Source organism: Littorina saxatilis, linkage group LG8 (genome assembly GCF_037325665.1).
Source record: "Littorina saxatilis isolate snail1 linkage group LG8, US_GU_Lsax_2.0, whole genome shotgun sequence".
Classification (NCBI taxonomy): domain Eukaryota; kingdom Metazoa; phylum Mollusca; class Gastropoda; order Littorinimorpha; family Littorinidae; genus Littorina; species Littorina saxatilis.
Window position 1 is genome coordinate 5321347 of NC_090252.1, and position 20494 is coordinate 5341840.

Consider the following 20494-nt stretch of genomic DNA (forward strand, 5'->3'; position numbering starts at 1 on the left):
AAAAAACAAGTCGCGTAAGGCGAAAATACAACATTTAGTCAAGTAGCTGTCGAACTCACAGAATGAAACTGAACGCAATGCAACGCAGCAAGACCGCATACTCGTAGCATCGTCAGTCACCCGCTCACGGCAAAGACAGTGACATTGACAAGAAGAGCGGGGTAGCAGTTGCGCTCAGAAGGATAGCACGCTTTTCTTTACCTCTCTTTGTTTTAACTTTCTGAGCGTGTTTTTAATCCAAACATATCATATCTATATGTTTTTGGAATCAGGAACCGACAAGGAATAAGATGAAAGTGTTTTTAAATTGATTTCGACAATTTAATTTTCATATTAATTTTTATATATTTAATTTTCAGAGCGTGTTTTTAATCCAAATATAACATATTTATATGTTTTTGGAATCAGCAAATGATGGAAAATAAGATGAATGTAAATTTGGATCGTTTTTTAAAAAAATTTTTTTTTTTACAATTTTCAGATTTTTAATGACCAAAGTCATTAATTAATTTTTAAGCCACCAAGCTGAAATGCAATACCGAAGTCCGGGCTTTGTCGAACATTACTTGACCAAAATTTCAACCAATTTGGTTGGAAAATGAGGGCGTGACAGTGCCGCCTCAACTTTCACGAAAAGCCGGATATGACGTCATCAAAGACATTTATCAAAAAAATGAAAAAAACATATGGGGATATCATACCCAGGAACTCTCATGTCAAATTTCATAAAGATCGGTCCAGTAGTTTAGTCTGAATCGCTCTACACACACACACAGACAGACACACACACACACACACACACGCACATACATCACGACCCTCGTCTCGATTCCCCCCTCTACGTTAAAACATTTAGTCAAAACTTGACTAAATGTAAAAAGGTCATATTTAGACTACAAACATCGTGGGGCCGTGTGGACCCATGTTTCTCAAAGAAGGAAATGAGATGCATGGGTCCGCACGGCCCCACGATGACTTCCGTGTGTAGTCGATAAACCGGACGGGCGAAGGTTAAAGACAACAAACATTACGTACATACATTAAGTCATGCGGGGAGTTGTAAATAGCTGAAAATCCGACCACATTCAACATTTGTGTGCGTGCGAGAAGTTTTCATGCGTTTTACAATAGACTGTAAAATCTACATTCTGTATTTTCTGTATTGGGTTTACATGACAACACATACATGCACTACACTAGGTTTGGTTGAAAAGAGTTTCCGTCATACCTGACACGTGTAACTGCCTCTTTTGTGAAATAGGTATCCCCTATGGTTACTCCAAGGATTCAGCACGCACATAGAACGATTACATGCGCGAAAGTGAAAACAAGAAGCTTAGCACATTCACTCAAACAGTTCTGGGACATTCTGCTTGCTGATGCGCGCGCAGAGAAAAATGTTCCCTCTTTATCTTTACTGCGCTGGCTGCAAAATCCCTCCAGCGGGAGGTGTTTTTAGACAGGCCAGTCACTGGTTTTCCCTTGACTGTTAATGTTTACCGGGATAAAAAAAAAAAGTTGTCGAAACGTGTTTCATTTTGTTAACATCACAAGCAGAATTTTCGGTAGAAATATTACACGTTGAGACAGCACTGGAAGCTTGTTTACATCTCCAAAGTCTCTTGTAACACTTGTTATTCCCCCCTCTGCTTCTTTCTCTCTGTAAACGTGTAGGGCTAGTTAGTTTTTGGTAACTTACCCAACAACCAAAATCACTCACCCAACAACGGGCCTGAATCCTCTGTAACCGAGTGCCAAATGTACTTTACCCTGATCACGGGGTCAAATAATACAGAGTGCCCCTTTCTCACCAAGCTCAAACACTCAAAACATCTGACACAAGTTAAATTACCAGGTTCTTTATTTCCATAAGATGATGAGGGGAATGTGTGGGAAAGCGGGGGTTTACCTTCAAATACAAAACTTCCAATGTGTTACTCTCTAGAACTAAAACAACCCAAAACAACACTCTAAATCCTTTACTCTCAAGCTATGCTTTAGATTCCCACTCAAAAAATAGGCTTTAAAACAATACTTTAAATCCTCCCTCCAAACTACACTCTAAAACTCTACTCTAAATCCTCACTCTCAACTTTAATCAAATTTTTTTTTAAACCCAATAGAACTCTAATCTAAAACAAACGAAATCTAAAAAAAACAACCTAAAAACAATTCTCCAAAGAAAAAACAATCTAACAAAACCTAACTGAACCCCTCTAACAAAACCTAACTGCACCCCTCTACCGAAATCTAACTGCACCCCTCTACCGAAATCTAACTGCACCCCTCTAAGGAAATCTAAGTGCACCCCTCTAACGAAACCTAACTGAACCCCTCTAACGAAACCTAACTGCACCCCTCTAAAGAAACCTAACTGCACCCCTCTAACGAAACCTAACTGCACCCCTCTAACGAAACCTAACTGAACCCCTCTAACGAAACCTAACTGAACCCCTCTAACGAAACCTAACTGAACCCCTCTAAAGAAACCTAACTGCACCCCTCTAACGAAACCTAACTGCACCCCTCTAACGAAACCTAACTGCACCCCTCTAACCAAACCTAACTGAACCCCTCTAACGAAACCTAACTGAACCCCTCTAACGAAATCCCGTCGCACGTTCCGCCATTCTGTAAATCACAGAATGCACGTCATACGCATACATAAATAACTCAACAATTTCAACCACCACAAACTAAATCCTTTAACAACAACAAAACACATCATTCCTTCCAAATAACATGCCTACAATACAGTTCTCTCAAACACTCAAACGGTTTTCTAAAACATTCAATAAACAAAAGTTTTCCCGAACATTCAATAAACAAAACAATCTACTTGAACATTCAAATAAATCCTCCCAAAGCATGTCACAACCTGCACACGTTAATGCTGTTTTACCCAATATATAAAAATAGCCTATGAATGACATACCCATCTCAGAAAAATCACATCACGGTTCCTTTTCTGTTGGTAGCAAACCTGCCACGCGACCGCAGTAGTAAGGAACAAGTATGCCTCATCCCCTGTGCAATGTGCAACGTCCGTCCGTCCCGGCGTCCGTCCGTCCGTCCGTCCGTCCGGAAAACTTAAACGTTGGATATTTCTTGGACACTATTCAGTCTATCAGTACCAAATTTGGCAAGATGGTGTATGATGACAAGGCCCCCCCCAAAAAAAAAACATAGCATCTTGACCTTGCTTCAAGGTCAAGGTCGCAGGGGCCATAAATGTTGTCTAAAAAAAAGCTATTTTCCCCATTTTTCCCATTTTCTCTAAAGTTTTTGAGATTCAATACCTCACCTATATATGATATATAGGGCAAAGTAAGCTCCATCTTTTGATACCAGTTTGGTTTACCTTGCTTCAAAAGGTCAAGGTCACAGGAGCTCTTCAAAGTTGGATTGTATACATATTTTGAAGTGACCTTGACCCTGAACTATGGAAGATAACTGTTTCAAACTTAAACATTATGTGGGGCACATGTTATGCTTTCATCATGAGACACATTTGGTCACATATGATCAAGGTCAAGGTCACTTTGACCCTTATGAAATGTGACCAAAATAAGGTAGTGAACCACTAAAAGTGACCATATCTCATGGTAGAAAGAGCCAATAAGCACCATTGTACTTCCTATGTCTTGAATTAACAGCTTTGTGTTGCATGACCTTGGATGACCTTGACCTTGGGTCAAGGTCACATGTATTTTGGTAGGAAAAATGTGTAAAGCAGTTCTTAGTGTATGATGTCATTGCTAGGTTTAGTTATTTGACCTTGACCCTGAAGGTCAAGGTCATGTAAAGGTCAAGGTCAAGCATGTGAGTCGTATGGGCTTTGCCCTTCTTGTTATATCTTGTAAAGATAAAAAAATAAAGGCAGCGTTACTTTTTTCAGACATAGATTTGTTTAAATATTTTTTTTATGTAAGATGTTTTTGGCTCACGTAAGTGTAGCCTATGCGATCGTAACTTTGTCTGTCTGTGCGTGCGTGCGTATGTGCGTGCGTGCGTGTGTATGTCTGTGGTAGAAACTCTAACATTTGAAGACGTCACATTACATTGACGTCACATTATGACGTAAGAGGGTTAGACGTCACGCGAAGGAAGTACTGAAAGTCTCGGTCATTATTATTTTGAGCGGGCCGAGACTAGTTGGCAGTCGTGTCCCTGTAAGTAGGCTACATGCAGACAGACAGATCTAGATCTAGTGTCTCGCTTTCTTGCACAGTTTCACCTATGCTCTTTCTGTGTGTGTGTGTGTGTGTGTGTGTGTGTGTGTGTGTGTGTGTGTGTGTGTGTGTGTGTGTTACTGTTTGTCGATTTCTTACGTGAGCCTTGATGGCTTCGCCTCTTGTTTGATATTGTTTTCGTATCTCAGACATAGTTCTCTTTTTATTGCAGTGTAACCAATGCCCGTACTGTGAACAGGTTTTTACACAAAACTACAACCTTAACATTCATGTTAACGAAGTTCATATCAAAACCAGATCTTTTCTCTGCCTATGTGCGGCAAAGCGTTTAGCAGAAAATACGCCCTTGTTCGACATGAAAAAAACAAAAACTGTCAAGATGCCGCGAGTCGGACACCTCCACCACCAGTGCCGACAGTCGCTGGGTCCAAAAGAAAAAGTTCGCCTTCACAAGAAGCCCCTTCCCCCAAAAAAGGGTTAAACAAACGAGGACTAGAAAAAGAAAAAATCAAAAAGTTACCTTCTGAAGAAAGACAAATGTACGAAAAGTATTGGAATTCTGTTAAAACCCATAAGCGGCCTGGTAAACTTCAGTCAACCTATACCATTCTCTGGAACCCTTGTTCTGATTTCCCTGAATGGGACGAGTCGCTTCTTGATCTGTTCCATGAGCAAAACAATCGCTTCAAAATCAATTTTTCTCACTCTTTTCTTTTCAAAAACAAAGAGTCGGGTGACTTGTCTTTCTTTCATGCCTCAGTCAATAACCACTCTGTCTTACAACGACCGCGCCTGATCAACTCAAAGCAGGACTTTCTTTCTTTTCTCGGTGAAATCAGTGACCATGACATTCTAGAACAAGTTAGACTCGAACGCCCAAACTCTCGGTATTCTGTTCACACCATCATGTCTTCCAGTTTCTATGTCACGCCTTTGTCTGACTTTTCTATCGGATGAGCCTGTGGTAGTCTACCTGACTACATCACAAACACACCGTTCTTGCACAAACTCCAAAAAGATGAGAATCCTCATTTTCCTTATTCTGACGGTCTGTGTCTCTTTCGCTGTCTTGCTTTGCACAAAGGAGCCTCGCTTCATTCTTTGCAAAAACCCACAAAAACCTTGTTCAAACAGTGGGCCGGACATTCTCCCCCTGTCCACTTTCCGGGGGTCACTTTGTTTCAACTTGAGTCGATTGAATCTGAGTTTAATGTGAACATAGATGTGTTTGAGTTTGATGAGAGCCAAACACCTGTCTGTCTCGTTCCTCTGCGTCGTAGCGCTTACAAACATACTGGCGTTATTCACCTCTTGTGTTAAAAAGACCATTTCATGTACATTTTAGACATTGATAAACTCGGTCATGCATTGGTTTGTTCCAAATGCGGGAAACTCTGGTCGTCTTTGTTTAAATGAATCGATATGAGCAGACTTGATAGGGTGAGGGCTCAAAAGAAACATTCAAAGGCGGCCCTCTGTTTTGACACGTTGTCTTCAGATACCTACTTTTCACTTTTTTAACAAAAAAACAAAACAAAAAGACGTTCACGCACTTTTGCGAAAGAACATTGTCGGGGGTCCGTCTATTGTCTTTCACAGATACCACGAAAAAGACAAAACATACATTCGTGGTAATCAGGACAAAGCGGTACAGTCTGTTCAGGGATTTGATGCGCTGTATTTAGCTGCACTCATGCAAGACATGCCCACAGAGCACCCTGTCATTCGTAGAAAAGAAAACGCTTTTAAAGCGGAAAAAACAGATCCCTACGGTCAGCCAGCTCGGGAATGGTTGGAGTGGGGTCATGGAATCAAAACAGATCCGTCTCCAACATAAGTTTAATGCGTCAAACACGGGTTTCAAGACAGACGGAAAGTCTATGTTCACATATTCCCAAACCAGAAAGTCACTCTCGTTTTTCTACACCAAGCGTGTGATCGCTTCTGATGGGGTTTCAACCCTACCTACACCCGTCTAACGGGTCTCTTTCTTTTTTGACTGTGATACCCCTCTAATGGGTCTCTTTCTTTTTTTGACTGTGATACCGCCGCCTGTGATATGGTTAACATTCCAATGCCAAACAACTTTGTCGTTTTTGAAAATAAATTTGTTAAGCCATGTTTTTGCTTCTGTAAATAATGCTCGTATTGTTTAACCCCAAAAACCCCCAATGTGGCTTTGACATATCCTGTCAGAACGGTCCCAAGCCCGTGAAAACACAGAGGGAGGGTAAACACCTATATGCGACTTTTTAGCCAGGTCAGTGAAAATGTAATACTTTTCTGGCTGACTATTGGTGTGTAAAGGTGTTCAAAACAAAACGCCGCAACAACGAGGAAAATAAATATCAAAAACAAAATAACACCTATGTGGCTTTGACATATCCTGTCAGAACGGTCCCAAGCCCGTGAAAACACAGAGGGAGGGCCAATTACTGTCAATAGAAAGGAGGGGACTCAGTAACCCAGCTGCAATAATCACCCAATAAAAAAAGGCGGGAGCAGTAATTGACCCTATGGGGGCAATTACTGCAGGGGCGCAGTAATCCTGTCATTACTCCAGCTGGGGTGGTCATTAGTACCGCGCAACCTGTCTGTACAGGCACATGAAATCACATGACAAAATATAAAACTCAATAAACCGTTTAAACGCAATCCCTCTTTATCACTACTTAAACACAGGCACCTTAACATATAACCTTATGATGGACCCTACCCTTGCACATTGCACATTGCACAGGGGATGAGGCATACTTGTCTATACTACTGACCGCTCACTGGATACGTCTGTTCTGTTCGAAGCCCCAGCGAAAAGTGAATACCCCAACCCACAACATCCCGCGTGCCTACGTCACAAGGTTAAAACAAATTCAACTCAAAGGGGTGTCGGGTACCGAAAAGCGATCATTTTACCTATGCAAATTTAAGAATCGGCTCTTCCGCCAAACCATTTCAATACAGACAAAACACAGTCTCGGAAACCTTAGTGGATCCCCGATAGTACAAGTTTGAGTCCTCGATAGCACAGAGGTACCACGAGTTCAAACGGATGCGCAAAAGTACATGTGTACCGTAACTGTCATTCAGTCACAGGCTTACATCTCGATAGCTCACATGTTGATGAGTTAGACTTTGAGGGAACTACTTTAGCGATTGAAAAGTTCCGAACGCTCCAATGTACGAAATATACATCTCTAGACCAAACAATACAAACATACTGCATTTACACTGGCAACTACAGGCTTGAACACATTAATCTCCATATAAAATCTATGAGTTTGGTTGTTTTCTAAATCCAAATCTAACGATCAGTGCAGAGAAACTCGCTTTAGATCTCTTATGAGTGCAAGCAAACTCCCAAGGCAAGTAACTCTCGTACTCCGTCTCAGTGATTATTAAAAATAATGGTCTCAGTTCGCGGTCATGAGAACGCTCGCTGAAGCTCGCATTTTTCATGATCCGCAAACTTCGACCATTATTTTCAATAGTCACTGAGACTCGGCATGTAACCTCTACATGCCCATACCTGTAGGATGTTTCCCGTCTTCATCACTTGAAATATCCAGTGAATGGTGTGTTTGCAAATCAGCTGCATGTGTTTCACACTTGTTCACAAACTTGTCTTTTGTTTGGTCTTATTACTCTTGCACAACAGATTCTACAAAACAAGAAGGGCAAAGCCCATACGACTCACATGCTTGACCTTGACCTTTACATGACATCATACACTAAAAACTGCTTTACACATTTTTCCTACCAAAATACATGTGACCTTGACCCAAGGTCATCCAAGGTCATGCAACACAAAGCTGTTAATTCAAGACATAGGAAGTACAATGGTGCTTATTGGCTCTTTCTACCATGAGATATGGTCACTTTTAGTGGTTCACTACCTTATTTTGGTCACATTTCATAAGGGTCAAAGTGACCTTGACCTTGATCATATGTGACCAAATGTGTCTCATGATGAAAGCATAACATGTGCCCCACATAATGTTTAAGTTTGAAACAGTTATCTTCCATAGTTCAGGGTCAAGGTCACTTCAAAATATGTATACAATCCAACTTTGAAGAGCTCCTGTGACCTTGACCTTGAAGCAAGGTAAACCAAACTGGTATCAAAAGATGGGGCTTACTTTGCCCTATATATCATATATAGGTGAGGTATTGAATCTCAAAAACTTCAGAGAAAATGGGAAAAATGTGAAAAATAGCTGTTTTTTAGACAACATTTATGGCCCCTGCGACCTTGACCTTGAAGCAAGGTCAAGATGCTATGTATGTTTTTTGGGGCCTTGTCATCATACACCATCTTGCCAAATTTGGTACTGATAGACTGAATAGTGTCCAAGAAATATCCAACGTTAAAGTTTTCCGGACGGACGTCCGGACGTCCGGACGGACGGACGGACGGACGGACGACTCGGGTGAGTACATAGACTCACTTTTGCTTCGCATGTGAGTCAACGAGTTCACACGCTCACAATGTTCTTGTAAAGGATGATTAAATTCCATTTTGTGATAAATAATTACAGTTTAGAATACACGCAGACTACTCCAGTACTTTAACACATCACATTATCATATACTGTTATTAACCATGTACAAGACTGTCCAAACCATCGAAAATCACACGTATACAATGATAAAATCACGCATTGTTGAAACAAAAGGGGTATAAACATGCTACAATCAGCAGTCTTTCAAACCACACTGACACAACGGAAACAGACAAAATTAAGTGTTGCAGATAGATCACACGCTTCTCATTCAAACGTGTACAGCTTCATCCCAGAGAGAAGAACAAAAAGCAAGCAAGACCCAGCGATAAACTGTTAATTAGTGGCATCTCACTGCCAGCCTCAAGTGAAAACAAGACCCAGCGATAAACTGTTAATTAGTGGCATCTCACTGCCAGCCTCAAGTGAAAACAAGACCCAGCGATAAACTGTTAATTAGTGGCATCTCACTGCCAGCCTCAAGTAAAAACAAGACCCAGCGATAAACTGTTAATTAGTGGCATCTCACTGCCAGCCTCAAGTAAAAACAAGACCCAGCGATAAACTGTTAATTAGTGGCATCTCACTGCCAGCCTCAAGTAAAAACAAGACCCAGCGATAAACTGTTAATTAGTGGCATCTCACTGCCAGCCTCAAGTAAAAACAAGACCCAGCGATAAACTGTTAATTAGTGGCATCTCACTGCCAGCCTCAAGTAAAAACAAGACCCAGCGATAAACTGTTAATTAGTGGCATCTCACTGCCAGCCTCAAGTAAAAACAAGACCCAGCGATAAACTGTTAATTAGTGGCATCTCACTGCCAGCCTCAAGTGAAAACAAGACCCAGCGATAAACTGTTAATTAGTGGCATCTCACTGCCAGCCTCAAGTGAAAACAAGACCCAGCGATAAACTGTTAATTAGTGGCATCTCACTGCCAGCCTCAAGTGAAAACAAGACCCAGCGATAAACTGTTAATTAGTGGCATCTCACTGCCAGCCTCAAGTGAAAACAAGACCCAGCGATAAACTGTTAATTAGTGGCATCTCACTGCCAGCCTCAAGTGAAAACAAGACCCAGCGATAAACTGTTAATTAGTGGCATCTCACTGCCAGCCTCAAGTGAAAACAAGACCCAGCGATAAACTGTTAATTAGTGGCATCTCACTGCCAGCCTCAAGTGAAAACAAGACCCAGCGATAAACTGTTAATTAGTGGCATCTCACTGCCAGCCTCAAGTGAAAACAAGACCCAGCGATAAACTGTTAATTAGTGGCATCTCACTGCCAGCCTCAAGTGAAAACAAGACCCAGCGATAAACTGTTAATTAGTGGCATCTCACTGCCAGCCTCAAGTGAAAACAAGACCCAGCGATAAACTGTTAATAAGTGGCATCTCACTGCCAGCCTCAAGTGAAAACAAGACCCAGCGATAAACTGTTAATAAGTGGCATCTCACTGCCAGCCTCAAGTGAAAACAAGACCCAGCGATAAACTGTTAATAAGTGGCATCTCACTGCCAGCCTCAAGTGAAAACAAGACCCAGCGATAAACTGTTAATTAGTGGCATCTCACTGCCAGCCTCAAGTGAAAACAAGACCCAGCGATAAACTGTTAATTAGTGGCATCTCACTGCCAGCCTCAAGTGAAAACAAAGAAGGCTCTCTGTTTCTCCGCGGGGCGAGATATAGTGCAGGCCTGACTGGAATGTCAGAAACTGGGTCAGGGCAGGGAGGGGTGAGGCAGGCAGTGTGTGGAACTAAAGAGGAGAGTTTAGGAGGAAAGGAACAGCCGTGCCGGGGGGGGGGGGGGGGGGGGGGGGGGGGGTTCATATGAAGTGGAATCTTCTATTTAAGACCCACAAAACTCTAAGAAAACCAGATCTTGAAATGAGGGTAAAATAACAGAGGTTATGAACAGAATATCTTATAAAACAGGTTCTTGAAAATGTCTTGTTGGTGGTCTTAAAATGGAGGGAGTCTTCAATGGGGTCAGGTTGTTCAGGGAGGGGCGGGGGTAAGGTTGTTCAGGGAGGGGCGGGAGTAAGGTTGTTCAGGGAGGGGCGGGGGTAAGGTTGTTCAGGGAGGGGCGGGGTAAGGTTGTTCAGGGAGGGGCGGGGGTAAGGTTGTTCAGGGAGGGGCGGGAGTAAGGTTGTTCAGGGAGGGGCGGGAGTAAGGTTGTTCAGGGAGGGGCGGGAGTAAGGTTGTTCAGGGAGGGGCGGGGGTAAGGTTGTTCAGGGAGGGGCGGGGGTAAGGTGGTTCAGGGAGGGGCGGGGGTAAGGTTGTTCAGGGAGGGGCGGGGGTAAGGTGGTTCAGGGAGGGGCGGGGGTAAGGTTGTTCAGGGAGGGGCGGGGGTAAGGTTGTTCAGGGAGGGGCGGGGGTAAGGTTGTTCAGGGAGGGGCGGGGGTCAGGTTGTTCAGGGAGGGGCGGGAGTAAGGTTGTTCAGGGAGGGGCGGGAGTAAGGTTGTTCAGGGAGGGGCGGGGTAAGGTTGTTCAGGGAGGGGCGGGGGTAAGGTTGTTCAGGGAGGGGCGGGAGTAAGGTTGTTCAGGGAGGGGCGGGGGTAAGGTTGTTCAGGGAGGGGCGGGGGTAAGGTTGTTCAGGGAGGGGCGGGAGTAAGGTTGTTCAGGGAGGGGCGGGAGTAAGGTTGTTCAGGGAGGGGCGGGGGTCAGGTTGTTCAGGGAGGGGCGGGAGTAAGGTTGTTCAGGGAGGGGCGGGGGTAAGGTTGTTCAGGGAGGGGCGGGGGTCAGGTTGTTCAAGGAGGGGCGGGGGTAAGGTTGTTCAGGGAGGGGCGGGGGTAAGGTTGTTCAGGGAGGGGCGGGGGTCAGGTTGTTCAGGGAGGGGCGGGGGTAAGGTTGTTCAGGGAGGGGCGGGGGTAAGGTTGTTCAGGGAGGGGCGGGAGTAAGGTTGTTCAGGGAGGGGCGGGGGTAAGGTTGTTCAGGGAGGGGCGGGGTAAGGTTGTTCAGGGAGGGGCGGGGGTAAGGTTGTTCAGGGAGGGGCGGGGGTAAGGTTGTTCAGGGAGGGGCGGGAGTAAGGTTGTTCAGGGAGGGGCGGGAGTAAGGTTGTTCAGGGAGGGGCGGGGGTAAGGTTGTTCAGGGAGGGGCGGGGTAAGGTTGTTCAGGGAGGGGCGGGGTAAGGTTGTTCAGGGAGGGGCGGGGGTAAGGTTGTTCAGGGAGGGGCGGGGGTAAGGTTGTTCAGGGAGGGGCGGGAGTAAGGTTGTTCAGGGAGGGGCGGGGGTAAGGTTGTTCAGGGAGGGGCGGGGGTAAGGTTGTTCAGGGAGGGGCGGGGGTAAGGTTGTTCAGGGAGGGGCGGGGGTAAGGTTGTTCAGGGAGGGGCGGGGGTAAGGTTGTTCAGGGAGGGGCGGGGGTAAGGTTGTTCAGGGAGGGGCGGGGGTAAGGTTGTTCAGGGAGGGGCGGGGGTAAGGTTGTTCAGGGAGGGGCGGGGGTAAGGTTGTTCAGGGAGGGGCGGGGGTCAGGTTGTTCAGGGAGGGGCGGGGGTAAGGTTGTTCAGGGAGGGGCGGGGGTAAGGTTGTTCAGGGAGGGGCGGGGGTAAGGTTGTTCAGGGAGGGGCGGGGGTAAGGTTGTTCAGGGAGGGGCGGGGGTAAGGTTGTTCAGGGAGGGGCGGGGGTAAGGTTGTTCAGGGAGGGGCGGGGGTAAGGTTGTTCAGGGAGGGGCGGGGGTAAGGTTGTTCAGGGAGGGGCGGGGGTAAGGTTGTTCAGGGAGGGGCGGGGGTAAGGTTGTTCAGGGAGGGGCGGGGGTAAGGTTGTTCAGGGAGGGGCGGGGGTAAGGTTGTTCAGGGAGGGGCGGGGGTCAGGTTGTTCAGGGAGGGGCGGGGGTAAGGTTGTTCAGGGAGGGGCGGGGGTAAGGTTGTTCAGGGAGGGGCGGGGGTAAGGTTGTTCAGGGAGGGGCGGGGGTAAGGTTGTTCAGGGAGGGGCGGGGGTAAGGTTGTTCAGGGAGGGGCGGGGGTAAGGTTGTTCAGGGAGGGGCGGGGGTAAGGTTGTTCAGGGAGGGGCGGGGGTAAGGTTGTTCAGGGAGGGGCGGGGGTAAGGTTGTTCAGGGAGGGGCGGGGGTAAGGTTGTTCAGGGAGGGGCGGGGGTCAGGTTGTTCAGGGAGGGGCGGGGTAAGGTTGTTCAGGGAGGGGCGGGGGTAAGGTTGTTCAGGGAGGGGCGGGGGTAAGGTTGTTCAGGGAGGGGCGGGGGTAAGGTTGTTCAGGGAGGGGCGGGAGTAAGGTTGTTCAGGGAGGGGCGGGGGTAAGGTTGTTCAGGGAGGGGCGGGGGTAAGGTTGTTCAGGGAGGGGCGGGGGTAAGGTTGTTCAGGGAGGGGCGGGGGTAAGGTTGTTCAGGGAGGGGCGGGGGTAAGGTTGTTCAGGGAGGGGCGGGGGTAAGGTTGTTCAGGGAGGGGCGGGGGTAAGGTTGTTCAGGGAGGGGCGGGGGTAAGGTTGTTCAGGGAGGGGCGGGGGTAAGGTTGTTCAGGGAGGGGCGGGGGTAAGGTTGTTCAGGGAGGGGCGGGGGTAAGGTTGTTCAGGGAGGGGCGGGGGTAAGGTTGTTCAGGGAGGGGCGGGGGTAAGGTTGTTCAGGGAGGGGCGGGGGTAAGGTTGTTCAGGGAGGGGCGGGAGTAAGGTTGTTCAGGGAGGGGCGGGGGTAAGGTTGTTCAGGGAGGGGCGGGGGTAAGGTTGTTCAGGGAGGGGCGGGGGTAAGGTTGTTCAGGGAGGGGCGGGGGTAAGGTTGTTCAGGGAGGGGCGGGGGTAAGGTTGTTCAGGGAGGGGCGGGGGTAAGGTTGTTCAGGGAGGGGCGGGGGTAAGGTTGTTCAGGGAGGGGCGGGGGTAAGGTTGTTCAGGGAGGGGCGGGGGTAAGGTTGTTCAGGGAGGGGCGGGGGTAAGGTTGTTCAGGGAGGGGCGGGGGTAAGGTTGTTCAGGGAGGGGCGGGGGTAAGGTTGTTCAGGGAGGGGCGGGGTAAGGTTGTTCAGGGAGGGGCGGGGGTAAGGTTGTTCAGGGAGGGGCGGGGGTAAGGTTGTTCAGGGAGGGGCGGGAGTAAGGTTGTTCAGGGAGGGGCGGGGGTAAGGTTGTTCAGGGAGGGGCGGGGGTAAGGTTGTTCAGGGAGGGGCGGGGGTAAGGTTGTTCAGGGAGGGGCGGGAGGTAAGGTTGTTCAGGGAGGGGCGGGGGTAAGGTTGTTCAGGGAGGGGCGGGAGTAAGGTTGTTCAGGGAGGGGCGGGAGTAAGGTTGTTCAGGGAGGGGCGGGGGTAAGGTTGTTCAGGGAGGGGCGGGGGTAAGGTTGTTCAGGGAGGGGCGGGAGTAAGGTTGTTCAGGGAGGGGCGGGAGTAAGGTTGTTCAGGGAGGGGCGGGAGTAAGGTTGTTCAGGGAGGGGCGGGAGTAAGGTTGTTCAGGGAGGGGCGGGGGTAAGGTTGTTCAGGGAGGGGCGGGAGTAAGGTTGTTCAGGGAGGGGCGGGGGTAAGGTTGTTCAGGGAGGGGCGGGAGTAAGGTTGTTCAGGGAGGGGCGGGAGTAAGGTTGTTCAGGGAGGGGCGGGGGTAAGGTTGTTCAGGGAGGGGCGGGGGTAAGGTTGTTCAGGGAGGGGCGGGGGTAAGGTTGTTCAGGGAGGGGCGGGAGTAAGGTTGTTCAGGGAGGGGCGGGAGTAAGGTTGTTCAGGGAGGGGCGGGAGTAAGGTTGTTCAGGGAGGGGCGGGAGTAAGGTTGTTCAGGGAGGGGCGGGGGTAAGGTTGTTCAGGGAGGGGCGGGAGTAAGGTTGTTCAGGGAGGGGCGGGAGTAAGGTTGTTCAGGGAGGGGCGGGGGTAAGGTTGTTCAGGGAGGGGCGGGGTAAGGTTGTTCAGGGAGGGGCGGGGGTAAGGTTGTTCAGGGAGGGGCGGGGGTAAGGTTGTTCAGGGAGGGGCGGGGTAAGGTTGTTCAGGGAGGGGCGGGGGTAAGGTTGTTCAGGGAGGGGCGGGGTAAGGTTGTTCAGGGAGGGGCGGGGGTAAGGTTGTTCAGGGAGGGGCGGGGGTAAGGTTGTTCAGGGAGGGGCGGGGGTAAGGTTGTTCAGGGAGGGGCGGGGGTAACAAAAACGGGTTGTGTGTAAGCATTTGCTTTTCTTGTTCAGTGCAGACTGATTGCTTTTATTATGAAATAGTGCTATTTCGTACCTGTTCTGGCAATAAAGTTAAATCATATATTGTGTACCGTATGTTAGCGAATGTTTCTCATGGATAATGATTTACTTAGACTAAAGCACAAAAACATCAAACTCGCGAAGATTCGATTTACGCCAAACTTCCAGAACGATGATCAGTCAATAGACTCCAAAAGCAGTAGAGTCAAGTTCAGGTCAAAAATGTATAGTCACTGTCTTCACTGTGGGTTTACCTAGAGCAGCAGATGGTCCGTTTCTGATTCACATTTGTTTTGATGAAGGTGGGTTGTATAAGCATTTGCTTCTTTGTTGTTATTCGTTTCAAGACACTTTGACATCACATATACCTCAGCTTACTGACTCTGTCTTTCTAGCGGTATCCGGCCTGATCACAACCGAGCAGATCGTGGTGGGTGTTACTGTCGCCGTCCTACTCTTCTGGCTCTTGTTAGCAGTCCTTGTCGCGCTATGGCACATCCTTTATAGCGCGGGGTGTTGTCCCTGCATTTTTCTGGGACACAAGAGACGGAAAAAAGAGGAAGACGGCGAGGACGCAGAAGTGTCTTTAGATACAGGACCACCTTCAAAATGGTCCCGATTCCGCAAATTCATTGGTTGCGGGGGTGCTGGCGAGGCTTTTCTCGGCGTTCTGTTCTGTATCTCTTGTGGGAAGCTGCTGTCTGACAAGTTTAGATGGCGAAAGGAGGTCATTCAAAACGACAATGAAGACATGTCAACTGAGGCCAGTCTACACAGTCCAGAGAAAAGATCCGCAAAAGAAAAGCCAGATCCGCAAGCAGTTGACGCGAAGCACACGGCAACATCAAAGTCATATTTGAAGAAGGACAAGCTTGGAGCCTTGAGGAGTGATAGATTTAAAAAGAAGTCAGAGAATCAAGCAAAATTTGACGGGAACCGAATATACGTTGTTGACCCACACCATTCACATGACCTATCTAGTGATCAGTATGCACCACTTCTCATGGCAGTGACGAAGAATATTGAAGCAGGAAGAGCAAAGGCAGACCAGAACGCAAGGGATCCGACTACAACAATTCTCAATGCAGCGATACTCTAAGAATGTATTGTTACAACCTGAGAAAGAGGCAAAAGTCGCAAAACCAAGTGCAACATACAGGGATTAAGTACACCAACACAATATGTATACTGTGTGTGTGTGTTTGTGTGTGTGTGTGTGTGTGTGTGTGTGTGTGTGTGTGTGTGTGTGTGTGTGTGTGTGGTCGGGTACGTGTGCCTTAAGGGGAAAGGTGTCATGAACAATTAAAATTGGCTGTTTGCAAATTATTTTGCAAAATGTTGATGTACTTTTACACTTAAAGGCATGACAAGTCACACCCATGCTGACATTCATAACAAGCAACAAAATGATGGATTTTTTTCAAAATAATGTGTTGTTGTACAAAACAGTCCCCAAAAGTGACACTCTATGCTCCAGCTCATCATTGAGAAATTTCTGAAGCTGCAGGTTTCAAATTCGTCATACTGTGTAAACAGTTGGTAATCTCGGTAATAACAGAGCATTGAATGACTTAAGTACCAGATCCGATTCAGAGCCATGCAACGAGGTATAATACAATTGTGCTTGACAACAGTTTCTATTAGGTTGAACTAAGATACCTTTTGAAAACTATGTGTATGTGTGCATGGAAAGCTGAAGAAACAGCAAAATGAAGGACAATACGATTTGTATTTGGTAATGTGAGGGAAAACGGGATAAAAGTGGAATTCGTCGTCAAAAATGGCGTCAAAACAAGGAACGGCAACACCAAACCTGTTTGAATAATTATTTCTCCTTCATATGAAACAACAGAGTTTATCTGTCGTTGTTGTAAGAAGAACCTTCAATAATGAAGTTGTAATACAACACAGATCTGTTGATTTCGTTGCCTTTGTGGACCTTACATTTGAAAATGTGGGGACTATTGTCGTGTCCCATTGCAGTAGGCTTACAAACACGATCGTCCGCTTCAACACGACGTGAACAAGGTAAATGTGGTTCTATATTCCTAAAATGCATACTTAAGTAGCGAAATATAATGCAAGATCTTTATATTTTGTTCAGCTGTTGAATGTAAACATGTCACTTTGACGTTCGTGTCCCAAGTAAAACGATAGTCCCCTGTCAATTGTAAATCTTGCAACTGAGCAACACATTGGCATTTTACATGACATGCTACTTGAACACAGAAAATAGACTGATACGTAGTATGTACTTAACGGACACTCTTGAAAAGAAAATACGTAGTCATCTGAAACGTGTATTGTGTTCCACAAATTAAATACATACAATGCATGTAGCAATAGTCCCCTCCCACTGTGCCATTGTCTTGAAGAATGAGATCCGAATGAACCAAGAAGATATGGTTCAGTAGAGAGACATAGCAGTGACGGTGGGTCGGCGACGGTGGTGGGTTCGTGTCGTCACATTTCGGTCACAGTAAAAGAATCAAGCGCTGCACAGCGCTAATAAACGATTTTAGCACATTCCTGCAGTCTTTGCTGTAAGGATTTTATGGCTAGTATTTGCACTTTCGCCGAATCCACATGCGTGCGCCCTTTCACAAATACGAATCTCGGCCACAGATCGAAAAAAGATAACATAGCAAATAGTACGGTCGTGGAAATGACCTTGCTCTTTTGAGCACTATATTACACGGGCAAAACTGGCTCTGCCCTTTGAAAACTTTGTCGTGAAATCCGCAAGTTTATCGAACGCATCTTCGTTATCGCTCTGTGATTTAAGCAAGGAAGTTTGTGTGTTTTAATATAAACTACTCTCATTTTAGTTGTGTCCTAATTGTTCTGCGCTACACCGTGTCAACTAGTAACTGTAGGTTAATTTGAAACAGTACCTTTTTGTGCTTAAAAAAATTAACTGTGGTAAAGTTATGTTTTAGACAGCTAACGGGAAACTTGACCAGTTAATTTGCTTAAAGGTCAACAGCCCTGTGTAGCTGATTGGTTCTTTTATCGACACGACGAAGCTGATTGGTTCTTTCATCGACACGACGACGCTGATTGGTTCTTTTATCGACACGACGACGCTGATTGGTTCTTTAATCGACACGACGTCGCTGATTAGTTCTTGCATTGACACGAGGCCCGGCGTCCTGCTATAACTCTCTCGTATGACTGGTCTGCCATTCACGTGAAAGAATAACAGTGCTACTTGGTTTTGAAATGCTACCTGTGATGGAATTATTCGTTTTTGTTGTTTATGTGGCCCATCTGGTTTAAAAGGTGGTAGGTCAGGGCTTGTGACTTCTGTGTTCCAAGCAATGGCAGTAGGGAACATTTACATATCAATTCTAGCCTCTATTACTTGATCTAACTGGGCAGATTTTCATATTCACATCAAGACGAGATTGGCACGTCACCAGAATTAATCACAAGTGTTACATTCATACAGACGTCATTTATGAGCCAGTCTATGACGCTATTTTATGGAACAGTATTCCACTAGATAAGGGCTAGAATGCCCTTTGAAAGAACCTTAACTTTAACTAGTTAGGTTTCGTGCCCCCCCCCCCCCCCCAAAAAAAAAAAAAAAAAAAAAAAAAAGCTCGTCACACTAAAATTTGCTCTCCCTGTGAGTCTGTCACTTTTTGGGCCTGTCTCCTAACATTCTATTTCCTAAGCTTCAGACTTTTTCTCTCTCTTTTTTTTTATATTTAGTCAAGTTTTTACTAAATATTTTAACATCGAGGGGGAATCGAAACGAGGGTCGTGGTGTATGTGCGTGTGTGTGTGCGTGCGTGTGTGCGTGTGTGTGTGTGTGTGTAGAGCGATTCAGACTAAACTACTTGACCGATCTTTATGAAATTTGACATGAGAGTTCCTGGGTATGAAATCCCCGAACGCTTTTTTCATTTTGTTTGATAAATGTCTTTGATGACGTCATATCCGGGTTTTCGTGAAAGTTGAGGCGGCACTGTCACGCCCTCATTTTTCAACCAAATTGGTTGACATTTTGGTCAAGTAATCTTCGACGAAGCCCGGACTTCGGTATTGCATTTCAGCTTGGTGGCTTAAAAATTAATTAATGACTTTGGTCATTAAAAATCTGAAAATTGTAAAAAAAAATAAAAATTTATAAAACGATCCAAATTTACGTTTATCTTATTCTCCATCATTTGCTGATTCCAAAAACATATAAATATGTTATATTCGGATTAAAAACAAGCTCTGAAAATTAAATATATAAAAATTATTATCAACATTAAATTGTCCAAATCAATTTAAAAACACTTTCATCTTATTCCTTGTCGGTTCCTGATTCCAAAAACATATAGATATGATATGTTTGGATTAAAAACACGCTCAGAAAGTTAAAACAAAGAGAGGTACAGAAAAGCGTGCTATCCTTCTTAGCGCAACTACTACCCCGCTCTTCTTGTCAATTTCACTGCCTTTGCCATGAGCGGTGGACTGACGATGCTACGAGTATACGGTCTTGCTGAAAAATGGCATTGCGTTCAGTTTCATTCTGTGAGTTCGACAGCTACTTGACTAAATATTGTATTTTCGCCTGACGCGACTTGTTTACATTTAGTCAAGTTTTGACTAAATGTTTTAACATAGAGGGGGAATCGAGACTTGGGTCGTGCTGTGTGTGTGTGTGTGTGTGTGTGTGTGTGTGTGTGTGTGTGTGTGTGTGTGTGTGTGTGTGTGTGTGTGTGTGTGTGTGTGTAGAGCGCTTCAGAGTAAACTACTGGATCGATCTTCAAAAAACTTTACATGAGCGTTTCTGGGAATGATATCCCCATAAGTTGTTTTTTTCATTTTTTCGATAAATGTCTTTGATGACGTCATATCCGGCTTTTTGTAAAAGTTGAGGCGGCACACTCACACCCTCATTTTTCAATAACATTGATTGACATTTTGGCCAAGCAATCTTCGACGAAGGCCGGACTTTGGTATTGCATTTCAGCTTGGAGGCTAAACATTGATTAATAAGTTTGGTCATTACAAATCTGAAAATTTTAATTAAAATGATTTTTTTTTTATAACACGACCCATTGTGTCTTATTCTTCTTCATTTTCAGATTTCAAAAACACATAAATATGTTACATGTGGATACAAAAAAAAGAAACAACCTCTGAAATTAAAAAATATGAAAATTATAATTAAAATTACATTTCCGAAACCGATTTAAAAACAATTTCATCTTATTCCTTTGTCCGTTCTTGATTCCAAAAATATAGATATGATATATTTGGATTAAAACAAGCTCCGAAAGTTAAAAAGAATAGATATACAGAAAAGCTTGCTATCCTGCTCAGCGCAACCACTACCGCGCTATTCTAGCTTGTCAATTTCAATGCCATTGTAACGAGCGGTGTACTGACGACTCAACAAGTATACGGTCTTGGTGAAAAAATGCAGTGCGTTCAGTTTTATTCTGTGACTTCGACAACTTGACTAAATGTATTTTCGCCTTGCGAGAATTTTTGTTTTTTTTGTTTTTTTTGTTGGGGGGGGGGGGGGGGGGTGTCCCGGGATTGAGTGTTAAATCTTTCGTATCACAATCAGCATTTATCTCAGATCGACTGCTTGAGCATTTTGGACTTGAATGTTTAAGAATATTACAATAATGACTTTTGTTTGTCAAAATATAAGCTTTATTCCAGGTGTCTGGACATCTCCTTACTACGTACTCGAATGCAAGAG

The 20494-nt window shown here is 45.6% G+C and overlaps 1 protein-coding gene across 2 annotated transcripts in view; it reads left to right on the top strand.

Moving 5' to 3' along the window:
• The window catches only part of LOC138972612 (uncharacterized), a 198220-nt gene extending 182253 nt beyond the window's left edge, over positions 1–15967 (top strand). For both annotated transcript variants that reach the window (XM_070345269.1, XM_070345270.1), the window contains one exon: positions 15177–15967. In XM_070345269.1, the coding sequence (XP_070201370.1) occupies positions 15177–15880 (704 nt within the window). In that variant the 3' untranslated portion in view covers positions 15881–15967. The remainder of the gene's footprint in view (positions 1–15176) is intronic.
• The last annotated feature ends 4527 nt before the right edge of the window (positions 15968–20494 follow it).